The sequence below is a fragment of the Emydura macquarii genome, unplaced genomic scaffold (assembly GCF_026122565.2).
Source record: "Emydura macquarii macquarii isolate MOO-44397 ecotype Brisbane River unplaced genomic scaffold, CSIRO-AGI_Emac_v2 contig_1483, whole genome shotgun sequence".
NCBI lineage: Eukaryota > Metazoa > Chordata > Testudines > Chelidae > Emydura > Emydura macquarii.
In genome coordinates this window covers 1506626-1522894 of record NW_027131620.1, presented here as the reverse complement: position 1 = coordinate 1522894, position 16269 = coordinate 1506626, and the positions used below count along the sequence as shown (strand labels likewise).

The 16269-nt window shown below is 44.1% G+C and overlaps 2 protein-coding genes across 4 annotated transcripts in view; both read left to right on the top strand.

The window, feature by feature from the left end:
- Nucleotides 1-666: 666 nt before the first annotated feature.
- MAPRE1 (microtubule associated protein RP/EB family member 1) lies at nt 667-12158 on the top strand. Of its 3 annotated transcripts, XM_067553956.1 has the most exons (8): nt 667-846; nt 2195-2318; nt 5520-5665; nt 6690-6897; nt 7229-7306; nt 7491-7609; nt 8399-8551; nt 8893-12158. In XM_067553956.1, the coding sequence occupies exons 2-8, from the start codon at nt 2198-2200 to the stop codon at nt 8947-8949; spliced, it is 882 nt and encodes a 293-aa protein (XP_067410057.1). In that variant the 5' UTR covers nt 667-846; nt 2195-2197; the 3' UTR covers nt 8950-12158. The 3 variants fall into 3 exon arrangements, with proteins under 3 accessions (XP_067410057.1, XP_067410056.1, XP_067410058.1); XM_067553955.1 differs by lacking the exon at nt 667-846 and having other exon boundaries at nt 1614-2318; XM_067553957.1 differs by lacking the exons at nt 667-846; nt 7229-7306 and having other exon boundaries at nt 1619-2318.
- A 3817-nt stretch (nt 12159-15975) lies between these two features.
- The window catches only part of EFCAB8 (EF-hand calcium binding domain 8), a 32115-nt gene continuing 31821 nt past the window's right edge, over nt 15976-16269 (top strand). The window contains 1 exon segment of the mRNA XM_067554540.1: nt 15976-15992. Within this exon segment, the coding sequence (XP_067410641.1) occupies nt 15976-15992 (17 nt within the window).

The window sequence follows — 16269 nt, the reverse complement described above, 5'->3', positions numbered from 1 at the left end:
GGAAAGGGCTGAAATGGGGAGAGGTGACCTGTGCTCCTGGGGGTGGGGGTGGACGACCATGGTCCTACATGGGGTATTGGGGGATGCCAAGGTCTGGACTGGGCAGTGGGGATGGGCCACAGGGCCCCTGGGCACAAGCCAGGCCTGGGACTGTGGAGACCCATTTCAAGCATGGCTGATTATTTGACCGTCCCCTGCCCCTCCTGCTGTCAGGGGAGCAGCCCAGCCCTGTCTGCCAGGCTCCCTGGGCAGCGCCAGCGCCAAGAAAAGGGCTGCCAAGGAACAGCTGGCCCAACCCCTGGAGGGGTCTGGGTGCAGGCTGCAGGGTCTGCAGGGGGCTGGGGTGAGGAGGAGGAAATGGGCCTGGGGGGGTGAGCAGGTGGGGGGGGGCTGAGGAGTGGGGGGAGGGGCTGAGGAGGGGGGAGGGAGCCTGGGGGCAGTAGGGCCTGGAGGAGCACGGGGTTGGGGGCGGGGCCGGACACCACAGGAAGGGGGCGGAGTCTGTCAAGGTAACCCCCGACCCCACCAATCCCTTAGCGGCATCGGGGCTACAGATCGTCACGTGACTCCGGGGGGGGCGTGCCCCGCCCTAGCAACAAGGCCTCGGCCCCCCGCCCCTTGGTGACTACTTCCCCCCTAGCCCCGCCCCAGTTCGGGGAAAGGTGACAGGCGACGCTCGCCGGCTGTAACGGAAGCGGACGCTGGGCCGTGACGTGAGCACGTACGGTGCGTGCGGGTGACTGGCTGGCTGACGCGATCCCCAGGCGGGCGGGGCCGGTTTGAACGCGGAGGAGGAGGAGGAGGCGACGGCGCAGAGCGGAGCGGAGCGGAGCGGAGCGGGGGCAGGTAACGGACGCGGGGGAGGGGCCGGGCCGGGCCGCGCCGCCCCGCTGAGGCAATGCCTCGGGTGCCGGGGGGCTGGCCAGGGCCGGGGGCCGGCGGGCTGTGAGGGGACCGGCACGAGGCCCGGGGCGGGGCGGGGCGGTGTGGCGGGCCCCACGGGCGCTGAGCCCCGAGCGGCCGGGCTGTGGTAACAGGTGCCCCCGGGGCGCTCCCCTCTCCGGGCAGCCGCCCGGCCAGCCCGCGGGGTGACCCTCCCTCCATGCCCTCCCCTTCCCGCCCAGCCCAGCAGCTGCGGGGAGAGGCCGGCCCGGCCCGGCCCTGCCCTGCCCTGCCCTGCGGGGGGGCTGCGGCCGCGTGCAGCGCGCCGTCCGCGGGGGGTGGAGGGGCTGCCATGGCCGGGTGCTGCGGGGCGCTGGAGGCGGCCCTGGGGCGGTGTGCGGCCCGGCCCGGCCCGGCCGGCGCCCTGGGCTCTGCTGCTTCCTCTCCGGGCGGCCTGGGTGTGTGTGTGGGGGGGGGGGGGAGGACCCGGCGCGGGCTGTTAGCGGGGAGGAAAGCGACGGGCCGCGGGGGTGGGCGGAGACGCTGCCCCGGCTCTGGAGCCCTGCGCTCCCCGGGGCGGGGGGCGGGTATTTCTGTGGCGAGCTCTGCCCGGGGGAGAGTCAGTCGCTGGGACCGACGGTCCCCAACCGCCCGAGCGGTGGGGTTGTGTCTGCCAAGGGTGTCCGGCCTCGCCAGTGGCTAGCGCCAGGGAGATGCCTGCTCCCTTTGAAACACAGACTCCCCGCGGCTCTCGCCTTGAGGTGTCTTCCCATGTGGTTTGTAGTAGGGAGCTGGATGGTGGCGGCTACTTGGAAATGGTGCTGGCGGCCGGTGTCTCTGACCCAGCTCTTCAATATCCTGTGGAATGGTTGGGTGGCCTCAGCCCTCTGTGACCTGCACCAGATATAGTCCGTCAGGAAATCTGCCTGGCAGTGTAGTGGACTGTCCGTCTTGGCAGTCTTAATGGAGATGGACAAGAGGACTGAATCAGCTTATCCTAGAAGTGGTTCCTTTAGGTTAGGGTGGAAATATACGAAGGGACTTTGGGTTGCCACTTCCTGATGCGTCTCCCATGTCTTTCACAAAATACTGAATCAACTCCTCTCTGTTTCTGACAGCGTGAGGGTACTTTCAACAGCTGGTTTTGTTACCTGGCAGTGTTGACTCCATTGCTTGTTGTGTGTCATCTTAAAGCTTTCTGTAGGTAAAGAAGGCTGTAAATCAGGGCGTACACTATTGTTCTAATGAGCCAGATCTTCTAACCAGAAACAACTTTACTATGAAACTTCCATCTGTGGTTTCTATCTTTCAGAAAATGGCAGTTAATGTGTATTCTACTTCAGTGACCAGTGATAACTTGAGTCGACATGACATGCTTGCCTGGATCAATGAGTCTCTGCAGTTGAACCTGACAAAAATTGAACACCTGTGTTCGGGTAAGAGCCATGATGATGGCATTACTATGGGTTTTAAGAGCATCTCTCTGGGGGTGACTGCACAATTATTAACCTTTTAATAAAGTGACAGACTGCAAGTGTACAAGATAGTAGTCTGTCACTGGATCTTGCTTGATTTGAGACTTACTAACCTTGAACCCCAAACTAAAGTTGCAAAGGATCTCTTCTATAGCTTTGTGGAAGCTGAAGACTTGTACATTCCTACTCTAGCCTTAGAACATAGGCAATGAGATGGAAGTTCAAGGCTGTTTCTTTTGACCACAAGAGTAAAGCTGGACATTGTAAAATATGGTTATGATAGGCCTCTACACTGGTATAGCTACATGGTTGGCTAAAATCCCACTATAGACAAATCCATAGTCAGAGTTAAACTGTCCTCTTGCATTATAACTTGGCTGTGAAACTGTCACTAAACATCATTTATGTAATACCATAAGTTTAATGTAAAAGGTGTATTTCTCTTCTAAGATATTACAGTTTAAGATATAGGACAAAAGTTCAGGGAAGAGAGAATGAAGTAAAATCAATGGTGTGGAGCAGAGAAGATTCCTGGAAGAAACTAAGTTCTTAAGAAGTGGCTTTCATAGACAGGAAGTAGACTTTCCAAGCATTTTTTCCATGTCCGCATGAAAGAAAGACGGAGAAACTAGATGGTGGCCACTGCTTATAAATGTTGGTGGTGCCCAGCTTCTCTGAACAGTTGGTTATTAAAGAGATGAAGAGAAGAGTAAGGTGGGAGGCCTGGGAGGAGTTTAAGGATGGAACTGGGACAGCAGGCAGGCAGGTGAAAAAATATACTGGTAGGACCTTGATGGTGAGGTTAGGGAGCTCTAACTTGATGTGGTAAGGAGGCGCAGCCAACAAGAGGATTTGAGGTGACATAGTTGGAGTTGAGAGGATTTTGGCATGGTGGTATTTTATATAGACGTGGAAAGGGAGAGAAGGGAAGTGCCTCGGGTTATGGTACTGAAGAGTCCCATGTTATGGGCGTTAGGTCTGGAGACTGAAATGAAAGGTTCCTTTTGATGCTGGTAAAAATGAAGCAACAGGCTATTGGGAAGGAGAAAAGAGTTGAAGACTAAACAAAGGTTTTGAACATGGGATACAGGAAAGGAGTGGAAGGTGGAAAGGACTGGGAGAAAATAGTTCAGTTTTAGAAGGTGAATTTGAGACCGTGGCAGGACATCCAGTAGGTGGGTGACATGGAATTTCAAGACTGGACAAAGGAGGGGGAGAAGTTGAGATTGGTTTGGGAATTGTCAGCAAAGCTTGTGGCTGATTCCATGGAAACAAACTAGTTCAACAGGACTATAAAGAAGCAGGATTCTTAGGACAGAAAGTTGAGGGGAACTAAAGGAAAAAGGAGGAATGAGGTGCTTTTAATAAGATGCTGCAGAAACGGTCAGCAAGGGTGGAAAGAACCAAAAGTGCAGTGTTACAGGAATCGAAGAATTGAGATGAGTTACCCAGTGTCCTAGGTGTTAGATCAAAATAAGCATTAAAACTTTTGTATTGCTAGTGACTTTCATTTAGGACCAGAGGATTTTGAACTCCATGAGAACCTTGCCCTGGGGAGTGAGAGAACCTACATCAGCTTCTGCAGAATCTTGATTAAGTTTTAAAGGTCTTAGATCCTACCACTCACAGTTGCAAATAAAAGCTTTCCAGTTCACTCTTGGTATAAACTGAGCAGTGTCACTTTCCAGTGTCTGCAGACAGACCTTTCTAGTGCTGCTGCTCATTTCTCTATAGACTGAAATAAGCAAGATGGAACAGCTTCACTGCTGTTCAGTGAAAACTGATTGGTCATGCCAGTTTCCTCCTGGAAAATGTCATGAATAGTAGAGGCAAGCACTGAAGTCATTCAGTGAATAGGAGAAAAAGATGTTAGAAGGTTCAGTTGCAGACATTTCTTTCCTAGCTTCATTTGCACTATCAGGAGGCTATGAAGAAGGGAGAAGAAGTGTCTTTTCCAATAACAGGAGGAGACAGTGGGAGCCCCCAAGCAGGAACAGTGCCCTTACTGATATTCCTTCATTCTGTCCCTTCCTAACAGCTGTGGGTGGCATGAATAGATCACACATTAGGACAAAAGGCAACTTAGAATTCTATGTTCTTGGCAGTTAAACAGACTTCTTACAAAGTTTCCACAAACGTGTACCACCTGTCTTGGTGTGATAGGTCAGGGTGTTTGGCTGCTGTTGCCACCAGTGAATGTGGACTTAGATTCCTCTGGTATATTAGGAAAAAAAAATACCCCCTTCCCCAGATAGGCACTTACCGTGTATGTGTCATGAACTGTTGTAGCTAGTTAACCTTCCAAACATATTACCTCTGCAGCCATCCATAAGGGCTGGAAACTATATTTTTAAATGAAAACGTTTGCAGAATCTAAGTTAACACTTGCTGGGAAAAGATTTCTACTTCTGGGCGATAGGAATTTCCTTCCAAGTTCTAATTATAGTTAGGGTGGGATTGGATGGGAATGAGAGATCTTTGACGTGGATGGAATGAAGCATCGTCTTGTTTTTGTTACTTTTATTATGGCTGAATTTTTGTTAGGGAGTCAGGCTGGTTGACTCTTGAAAAACATAGTGTGATATGTCCTTTTACCTTCCAGGGCACCAAGAGCTATGGATAAATGCTGTTTATTTTAGAAATTAGAATAAATAAGTAAAACAATGTCTAATCTATTCACTAGTTAGAGAACCAAGTTTTCTTGCCTAGCAGAATATAACGTTATCTGTCATGCGCAACCCCACTGAGTTTATTGTTGTGGGAATGTCATAATGCAGATCTTCGTTACAAGTACAACTTGTTTGCTCAGTGAGTTATGGAGGCTCTGTTGCAAGGGTTCAAATCAAAACAGGGACCAACCTTATAACCTTCATATTTTCTCTGTCTTGCAGTAAATAGTGTGCCAAGAAGTCTCTGCTTCTGACTGACCTTTGAATAAGATGATGTTGTAGCCATCACAAGTTGGGTGAGGTAATATCTTTTATTGGACCAACTTGTGTTGGTGAAAGAGACAAGCTTCTGAGCTACATTTGAAGAAGAGTTCTGTGTAGCTTGAAAGAGTCTCTCTTGAACCAACAGAAGTTGGTCCAGTAAAAGATATTAAATCACCCAACTTCTCTTTGAATAAGATGGCTTATGGAAACTTTCTGTTTTTCTTGGCAGGTGCTGCCTACTGTCAGTTCATGGACATGCTCTTCCCTGGTTCTGTAGCACTCAAGAAAGTGAAATTCCAAGCAAAGCTGGAACATGAATACATTCAAAACTTCAAGATTTTACAAGCGGGTTTTAAGCGAATGGGTGTTGACAAAGTAAGCTGGAATTGTAGTTGGTTCTCCTTGCACTTGGGTGCACACGGTTAAGTTTCAAATTATCAGAATGGCCAACGGCACTGCTGTATGAACCCAATAGCTCAGAATTTGGTTTCTGTTTACATCTGGGTGTCTGTCCGTCATCATCTTAGATGGCAGCACCTACCCTTCCAACTTCTGGCTCTTGCTAACCGAATGAGTTTCACTACCTGAAACATACATGCTTCTTTCAGACTGCTGCTGCAACTTTTCTGAAGTATAGCAATTGAGCTTCCTGCTCTGTTTGTGCCAGACATGTAGCCACAACCAATTTGTGTGGTAGTCACAAGGATTGCCTCTTCCCACAGATTCCAAGCTGCTGTAGAGTAGACGTGAAAGTGGAGCTTCATAGTTTAAGTAACTTTTGTGTTCATGGAAAATGCAATGTATTCATGTAACGGGTACTGTATAGGAGTATCAGTACAAGGTTTCAATATTAACATTCCAGTGTTCTCTTATTTTGAGGGAACCTCATCTCAGGGAGAATGGATAGCCCATTCTCTATATCCATTCAGTCCTCCTAAGACTACTACTTAGTGTGACAACTGTATTAGTTTGTGCAATTCTTGTCCAACCCAGTTCTTACTAGTCTGCTATGTCTCAGATCACTGAATAACATCAGATGATTCTCAACCTCTGTTCTCCCCAGGCGGGTGGGGAAATCACCCCAAAGCTTAAACAGTGCTGCGTGTCATGGAGTATTTGTGAAGATGGGCCAACAGGTCAGACTTGGAATGAAGTTAAGGTGTTAGCATGTGGAGAGATGGCCAAACTTCAGAAGAGAAGGACTATCTCTCCATTCCAACTTGTGGAGAAAAATCTTTGATTATTCCTGTGTATTAAACACACAAGAGAAATCCTCCCTAGACTTGGACTACAAATTGCATGTACACAGTCCTGACCACAATCTATGACTTTGTAGAGCTTGCTCTTCACTGTAAGAATGTTTCCCTTCTGTTTAACAAGCTTTAATTTTTTCCCTCAGATAATCCCTGTGGACAAACTAGTGAAAGGAAAATTTCAGGACAATTTTGAATTTGTTCAGTGGTTCAAAAAATTTTTTGATGCAAACTATGATGGGAAAGACTATGACCCCGTTGCAGCTCGACAAGGCCAAGAAACAACAGTAGCACCTCCCCTTGTTGCTCCAGTTCTGAACAAACCCAAGAAAACTCTCAGTTCCAGCAGTGCAGGTAACAGAAATATTGAAGGGATTCTGAAAGTCTTTCTAAGTATTAAGAGCATTATTAACCTAAATTAGCAAAAGTGACTCATTGCTTAATTTCAGTGCAATAAATTATGGTAGTTCATAGCTTTTCCTCTATTTCACAAAGATTCCAATCTCTCAAAACACAGAATCAAACCATGATATATATGCCTCAGATCATACTGTAATACTGAACCTCTTATTTCATGGTAGATAGTGTCTCACACGGAAAAGAGATTCCTATCTGTACATTTGGCATGACAGGCGTCTTCAGGTCAGATAGTGTGTAACCACTAGAATTGCTATACCTCTTATAGATGACAGTTACCTGGGAGCCACAGAAATGAAGGCTGCAAGAACAGATGCTTCTTCCTTAAAGAAAATGGCGATGATTGGTACCAGCATCTTTTCCAGGGAGAAGGGATTCTTCACATGGGGAGCTTGGGGCATTTCTTGCTGCATTACACTGGCTTTCAAATTCTTCACTGTTCTGTCTAAGCATGGATGGAAATAACCCCTGAGGGAAGTTGATTCTAAAAACTAATAGGCTAAGAATTAACACTGAATCTTACCTTGTAGCTCCACAAAGGCCCATTGTCACTCAAAGAACCACAACAGCTCCTAAAACTGGCTCTGGAATGATTAAAAAGGCTCCAGTAGGAATAGTAGAGGATGAATCAGCAGAGTTGATCCAACAGGTGAGTATTAAACTTGTAGACTGTGCCAGGTGAAGTGGCATATTAATTCAAATTCATCTACATGAATCTTTACTTAAGGACTGACTGGGTCTTGAAAATATAGTAAAACAATTCAATTGCTTGATGTAGCAAACTGTCAGAATAAAACTTTTCACTCCAGGACTAAAATTTCTTTTGCAACGTGGCATACACAAACACTACCTTAAATCTACTACATGCTGATACTTCCTCCTGCAGTACTGTTGCAGGCAACTAGCAGAATTCCAGTTAAAGTATGAACGTCTGTTGCTACACTCCAGTCAGTGTGAGATACCATGTCACACTGTTATAAGCTAAACTGATCTCATGTAGGGTGACCGGATGGCAAGTGTGAAAAATTGGGATGGGGGTGGAGGATAATAGGCATCTACATGAGATAGAGTCCCTATGAGATTGGATATCTGGTTACCCTAACTAACCTCATATAAATGGTAATTTAGCCTCTAAAAGAATAAGTCCTGTAAAGGAAAACTGCAGATAGTTGGTTTTTTACCTATGTGAAGTAGCCCTTTGTATTTGCAAAGAGAATGACCCTCATGTGAATTGGATGTCTAGCACAGAAATAGAACATAAGAACTAAACCGACTGTCAGTAATAGATCAGTGCAGGTCTTGATTATGCCCAAAGTGCTTTTATACATTGCAACAAGCTGCTTTATTTTGTGAACTGTGAGAATCTTGCTTTCTCAGTAAATGCTCTGAGGACTTGTTTCTGGTTGAGAAATTGTCATGTGTGACTACTTTTTGGCAGATCAATGTCTTGAAACTTACTGTTGAAGATCTGGAGAAGGAGAGGGACTTCTACTTTGGCAAACTGAGAAATATCGAATTGATCTGCCAAGAGAATGAAGGGGATAGTGATCCAGTGTTGCAGAGGATTGTTGAAATTCTTTATGCAACAGATGTAAGTCTGCCTGTGCCCAATGTCAGCGCTTGCTTTCTTCTATGTGCTTTGGGTCAGGCATCCTTTGTACTAAAGCTCTAGATGTTATCCTTGTGGTTGCGCAGCAAATTCAGTTTGAATGCAAAACTACTTATGCTCTTGAAATTTCGTGTCAACTAGATCCAAGATTTAAGGGAGGGAATATCTTTCCAGTATTGTCACTGGTCTCTCCTAAGTGAGTGTACACCTCCTTGACAGTATCCCACGTAAAACTGCAAGGAAAGATATGTGCAACCAGCAGGATCGGTGGGCCTGATTGGATATCCACATCCATTAATGCATTCTTTCTTTTCCCTCTTCAGGAAGGCTTTGTGATACCTGACGAAGGAGCGCCACAAGAGGAACAAGAAGAGTATTAATAGTCCACATACTGTACCAGCAGAGCAGCAACATCAGAATTCTTTGCCCCAAATCATGTGCTTAACTGTAAAATCCTCCACTTTATTATTCTTAGAGGACTCACTGCACTTTGCAGAAGTTTTACTCTTTTCCAATGGGTTTGAGTTAGGAGCTCTTTCTCACTTCATAGAAGAGCAGTATTAACATCTAGTTGGTATATTTAGGGAGCAAGAGGTTGAATATTTGGAGTTTGTTGCAGAATTGTTTTTTTGCTGGTAAAACAGTGGTTTGTGGAAAGACTTTTCTTCTGTACCATACTGGGGTGGAGTGTGTAGTAGAGAAACTGAAGACTGACTCACGGAAAGATTCAGTTAATGTGAAATTGCAGCAGAGAACTTTTTAATAAAAATGCCTTAAGAGTATTTAAAATATGCTTCCATATGCCAAATTATAAAGTAATGTGACAGGAGATTTTATGTGCTTCAAACCGGGGTTAGAAAGTGTCTAACTCTTACACTGCTGTCTGGGAGACCTTGTGCAGCAAAAGGGACTAGTAAAATAAAACTCCATCCCTGTGTAAAGACGCTCACTAAGTGGTGAGTTCTCAATGACAAAATAGGCCTTAATGTTGCCTGTCACAAGATCGGAAGGAATATGAAGAGCTCAGACAAACATGTACAAATTATCTTGAAGAGCGCTAAATCCTTCTCTGGCATTGTGGCTAACAACTTTGCCACACTCGTGTACTGTATTTTCTGAGAAATAATATGGATCTAATTGTATTGCCTAAAAGGTTCTTTAAAAGTTTCTCACTTCACTCTCTGGATCTTGTTTCTACTTGTCCTGTCTCCCTCTTCGTTGTTGTTGTTGTTGTTGTTGTTTTCTTTCTGTTTTCCCTTCTCTCCCCCATCCCAAAGAGTACTGGTTTAAACCAATGGATCTAACAGAACTTGTATAAAAGAGAGTGAATGGGATGAGGACATACCTCTTTTGTGCATGTTGGGTAGTCTTTCTCAGCCCTTGGTGTATCTTAATAGTGATACTTGCCAGTACAGTAACTTTCTGGGGACAAAACTAATAGCTGTTAGCTAATAGAGAAGCTAATGTTGCAGAAAATACAGTACCCAGACTAACTTTAATATTAATATTTAAAATACTTTATTCTCGAACTGTCCCTTCCTTTGCTATCAAGCTCCTCTTGTTGCTGTCTGTTTGGCAAGATCCCACAGGACATCTGATCTACCCACACTGAGGTTGATCAGTCCTGATGTGCTTGTATGCATTTGTTTCTGGTCGTAGCTTGTCCTAAAATGTGTGTAGAAGGCAAGCATTTTATGGTAACTGTTGTGTAGTGCATGAATCTTTGTGAAATTCAGAGGAAAACCCAATTTCAGTGAATGCCAAAAAATGCAAGTAACTAGCCATTGTTTAAAATTGCAGTGGTGCTATTTCTCTTGTGGCCTTCTAGACTTCTGTTGCCCTAAAATTCCATTTTACTGAAAAACCATATTTCCACCTGGATTTTTCTTGTCAGGTTTTTTCTACTTTAAGCCGTTTTTAAATAAAGTTCTGTATTTCAAGAGTGTCATGTCTGCTGGAGTCTGTCATGTTCTGGGGATATGATTAGACTAAGCAAAAGATCCTGGTATCTTCAGTCTGAATCTACACAACTTGCCACATTGGTCTTCATCCTCAAATCATAGCTCCATTCCTTGCTCAAATTACTGCTGCCTAGATTTTCCTTGGAGCTCCCTTGTATTCTGTTGGGAGATAACTTCTTTCGGTATTTGCTTACAGTGAATCCAAACCACAGTTGGACTGTAGGCTTCCCCTTCCTTGGGTGTAATGTAGTGGTGCAGCGTAACAGCAACATTTGGTCTGTTTCTCTGTATCTGACTCATGAAGTCTAATGCACTGCATTACTAGAACACCAAAGTTAAAAGAATACCATGGTTCTTTACCTTAGATTTTTTTAGGTTTTCTCACCAGCCTCTCTGAGCAGACATAATCTCTTGTAATTTAGTCATCTTGTTAAACTTGCAGTAAGTTTCAGTGAGCCCAGCCTTAATGGTAGACTTGCACAGGGACAAGAACAAACTAGCTTCTGCAGAAACAAATGCTAATGTGGCATATTTCGCCTTCTAAAAGTTCTGACCAATCCCCAAAAGCCTTGCCAGTATTCAAGCTGGCAAACTTGGAATGGTCTATAGATGCCTTATTCTAAGGAATAGGCATTGATGGCAACAAAACTAGTACTGTGGTGTGAAAGTGCATTGGTAAAACAGGGTTTTTGATGCACATAAAATCTTCTCTGCCATTACTTATTTGGTATGAGGTCAAAAGCTTACTGTCTTTCAACTTCTGATAGCTGTGTACGTCACGTTATCCTCTCTTCGTACTCAAGGCAAAGTAGCAAAATGTGGCTTGTGTGACCTGCCATGGGAAATTTATTTAGGCTTTCCACATTTTGTGAAGGGTTATCTGCGTGCTATGGATCATTGTAGTTTCACCTCTATGTTGCAAGATCACAACTGGTAAGGAGCAAGGACGGGTCCAGATTTGCCAAGACACTAGATGAGTTGCACTGTGATCAATTTGATCTCTGCTTCTGCCGAGAGCAAATCAATCTCTTATGCTAAAGGGAAAGGAATGATGGGAATCAGAAATACTAGTGGTGCTCCTTGACCGCATAAAACAGTCAAATGTACAATTGGTGTCCAACTCAATGTGGAAACTTCCAATCTTGCATGTCAAACTCCTGTGAAATTCCGGATTGCTTCATCATCCCCAATATACCAAGAAATTGAGTCATAAATAGAATTGGGAAATTCATAATACAGGTAACTTATTTACAAATCTATATCATAGACTTTTTGGCAGTCTTTTATAATTTCCTTGTTGGATACAAATAACCAGAAATAAACATAAAACTCAAGTGGCTACTCTGCTGACTTGGTACAGTATTTGTTGATAGATGTTAAGTGCTCGCCTGCTGAAATGATTCAGAAAACAATCAGCCTTTCTTAAATTTAGTTTTATCAGACATCTGAAACAAACTAAGTGGAACATCCAAAAGCTTACATCTATCTTTCTGTACCCAACATATCTTACAGGTGCGCGTGCAAATTTTTAACTTAATTGTTCAATCTTTTCAAAATTCCTGGTTTGCAATGACAATTCTTACTGTAACTGTTAAAAGGCTCCAAATAAAGGCCAAGAATTTACATCACTCATTTATCTGCTATTAATATTTAATGTGACCACTGTTGCATTGACAAATGATATCTTCTTGTTTTTTGCTTTTGATGTTAGCACTCAAGAACACTATACACAGAATTGGCTGACGTTAAACTAATATTTGGGAATCTTCTTAGCCTAGTGATCTGAGCAACACTGGGAGGTAGGAACTAGTTCTGATCATAGCTCTCTCCTGCCTCTATTGTGCTTACTAAGATGGGGCAATATCTCACAGGATTGGGGATTAGCTGGGAGTTGTTTGTACCATGCTCTGAGCAGAGCTATACAAGTCTTAGGAACCCAATTTAAAGAAAAATGGCACTGTGCAATGCTCTATGAATTTGTGAGTTTAGTAATGACAGTTATGCAGCTACTCCCATCATTAGTGTAAACAGCCCATCTACATTTGTGCAATTGAGAAAAGAACTTGGCCTCGTGTGGGAAATTCTTAGTCAAACTGCTTCCACAGCACTGAAGGCATAATGTGGAAGTACTGAAGTCCTCTAATACTGCCCACTCCTGGTCTGCAATACATCTATTCTGACAGAATGGGGCTCTTAAGCAGGTACATTATAGTTTGTGATACAGAGAACTGCCAAGTACATTATAGTCTGTGATACAGAGCAGAGGATGATAGCAGCCCACCTAGTCATATGTAAGATAAACTACTGCATTTAGATGAAAGGAGGGTGCCAGTCCCTTGTTTTTGGAAATTGACTGACTTTCCAGAGCGGCTTCATTACTTTGTTATAAAAGATGGCAGCAGTTTGTCAGTAGCTAAGAGCAAACTGAAGTCTTAAATATCAGAGACCTAAACAAACGGTGTGGTATGGGTTCCAGAGCAGCATAGCTTAGATATGATGATTTAAGCTAAGAATTGCCGGGTATAAAATCATGGCTGAGTGTTTTTCCCCTTCGTCTGCTTTTTCTTACAAGTTGGGTGGTATAATGGATTCAAAAGTTAATTTTCAGAGTTCCATCTGTGAAAGACAACTTGATTTTTCCCTTTGCAGATCATCGTTGGGTTTTGATATATGAAGATTTGAAAGGACTTAAAAGCAAACCCTGAGCTCTTGTCAAGATAAATTAGGTGTTGGTGGAGGATCATTAATGGCCTGTGTGCATTCTGCTTTTCTCCCTTCCCTGATTATAGGACTCTTCTCCGCATTAGTGCGGTATCTGTGTCTTGTTCTCCCTGTGTTATGGTGGAAGACCTTTATGAAAGAGGAGGGTGGTCTAGCAGTATGTCCTAATGTGGATAATATACTGGGCTATCTTAGAATCTCTGCCTCAGCAAGTTCCTCTTGCTCATTAACCGCTCCTGTAGAGTTAGGATGGGAGTTCCTTGTATCACTGGTACTTGGGACACATGATGGGATTCTGCAGCCACTGTTTTATTAGGGAGGGTAGTTCTGCCAGCTGATGACGATGGAGTAGAAGGTTCTCTGCTTCCTTAACTGCCATGGTGTATTCCTAAGAGAAGCCTTTGTATTGTTGTCAGATGGGTTCAAAAAGCATGCCTTGGGCCCTGGCATTCTAGCTTTCCACTTATGCCAGCGGTTCTCAAACTTTTTTTGCTGGGACCCCCTTTAAAAATATTTCAAATGTCCCAACCTCCCCTCCCCCCAACAAAAGTGATGACCCCCATCCCATCCTTACTGGCATGTACGGGAGCTGATAGCTCGCGACTCCCCCATAATAACCTCAGAGTCACGACCCCCAGTTTGAGCACCCCTGACTTATGGGCTTCATTTCCTGATGCTCAATGGTGAACTTTGGTGATCTTCCTGCCCTGAGAGGGGTCATCTGGTGATCCTACTGTTCTATTAGCTTGTTAGTCCCTTGGCCTCACAAGTGGACAGTTCTGCCTAGTGTGTATTGAAAACTTAGGATACAAACCTTTTCACAGGGCAGTCTGCTTTAGTGGTTCCCAAGAATGGTCTGACTCAGTATGGTCAATGATCCAGCTAGCCCAGTATCCTGTCTTCTGATAGTGGCTGATGCCACATGCTTCAGAGGGAATGAACAGAACGGGGCAATTTAATCGAGTGATCCACCCTCTATCATCCAGTCCCAGCTTCTGGCAGCCAGAGGTTTAGGGATACCTGGCACATGGGGTTGAGTCCCTGTCTATTTGGCTAATGATGGATCTATCCTCCATGGCCTTATCTAATTCTTTTTTGAACCCAGTTATATTTTTTTGCTTTCACAAATTCTCTAGCAATGAATTCCATAGGTTTTGTGAAGAAGTACTTCCTTATTTTTGTTTTTAAACCTGCAGCCTATTAATTTTATTGGGTGACCCTTGGTTCTTGTGTTATGTAAAAGGGTAAATCACACTTTCTCTACATCATTCATGGAATTTGTAGACCTCTATCTTATCCCCCCTTTAGTCATTGTCTTTTCCAAGCTGAACAGTCCCAGTCTTTTAAACTGCTCCTCATATGGAACCTGTTTCATGCCCCTAATCATTTTTGTTACCCTTCTCTGTACTTTTTCTAATTCTAATATATCTTTCTTGAGATGGGGTGACCAGAACTGCACACAGTATTCAAGGTGTGGGTGTACCATGGATTTACATAGTGGCATATTTTCTGTCTTACCTATACCTTTCCTAAAGATTCCTATGTTCTGTTAGCTTTTTTGACTGCCACTGCACGTTAAGCAGATGTTTTCAGAGAACTATCCAAAATGACTCCAAGATCTTCCCTGAGTGATAACAGCTAATTTAGATCCCATCATTTTGTATATATTGTTGGGATTATGTTTTCCAATGTTCATTACTTTGCATTTATCAACACAGAATTTCATCTGTCACTTTGTTGTCCAGTCACTGTTTTGTGAGATCCCTTTGTAACTCTTTGCAATCAGTAGCTACTCAAGATAGTAGTTTATCATCATCTGTAAACTTTGCCACCTTATTTTCTACCGCCTTTCCCAGATTACTTATGAATGTTGAACAGTATATTCTCCAGATAGGATGGGAGAAGACCTTGCTATTTAAATGGTGGCTGGAACTGGAAAGTAGGATATGTGTGATGTCCCCAGTAGCAACAGTACCAAGAATTGGAGAGCGCCTGGTTAAAACCTATGGCTTTCATGTTGGACAAGGGAATGGGATGTTTAAAACTCATTTTGGAAACACCTACTTTGCTCAAATGGCTGAATTAATAGTTGGAAGAGAAAAATTAAAGGTTCAACACCCTCTTCTTTTTTCTCAAGACTAAGAGCCTCTGGTGCACAAGTCCCAGAAAGGCTTCAGCCAAGACTGGTAAAAAGCTTAAGCTTAACATTCCTGAAGTTACTAAGGGTAAGGAAGAAAACCTCTGTTTAAGGATGAAGCAACCACCTTATTTTTACACCATATAGAAGCAAAATAATGGCACAAACCCCTTCTTTCTCTGCAGACCATATTTAACTGATCTGGAAGACACTGGTGTTTGTCAGAAGATATGTTTGTCCTTTTAAAGCAAATTTTGGTCAGTCATTTAGTGAGCTGGGCTAACTTGTAAACAGCAGCCTTTTAAAAATCTCTGGCTGACCTGTCAGGAAATGTAGAAAACAGGAACTAAGCGTGTTTCTTCTAAGGTCTGCAAGAAATTTCAGCAAGGCCGGAAGAGTGACGTCCTTTTACAAAGTAATTTTGTAAATGGTTACCTCTTTATCTTCCAGCATCTATCTGAATCTACTGCTGTTTCAATAGAACAGTCATCCAGAAAGCTTTCAATAATGTGGGATGACTGTTGCTTAACCTCAGTTTCGTGGTTCAGTATTTTATATCGAATAAACAAGAAGCGGGTTGGCTTAAAATGGAGGGACAGCTGAGGTCAGAGCACCTCAACAAATCTTGCAACTTCAAAATCTAAATACAAACCCCATTTCAACTTGGCTTTCTCTCAATCAGTCTGTCACTGGGAGGAGAGGGGAAGGTTTAATGACACAGACTGATTGGGGTTCTGATTGTGGAACCATTGCAGAGACTGCTTTCCTAGCAGTCCTTGGAAAGGGTGGGAAAGCCATAAATCCCTGCCTGTGCCATGTCCCTCTCTTGAGTTCCATGGATCCTTTGTAGAACCCTTGTCTTCAGTCATCTCTGGTATGTG

What these genes read in the sequence shown, in the direction of transcription:
- MAPRE1 (XM_067553955.1), top strand. Translation starts at nt 2,162, where the DNA reads ATGAAACTTCCATCTGTGGTTTCTATCTTTCAGAAAATGGCAGTTAAT. An exon ending in AGCGAATGGGTGTTGACAAA is followed by an intron (nt 5,666 to 6,689) that starts GTAAGCTGGAAT and finishes TTTTTCCCTCAG; the next exon opens with ATAATCCCTGTGGACAAACT. An exon ending in AAATTCTTTATGCAACAGAT is followed by an intron (nt 8,552 to 8,892) that starts GTAAGTCTGCCT and finishes TTCCCTCTTCAG; the next exon opens with GAAGGCTTTGTGATACCTGA.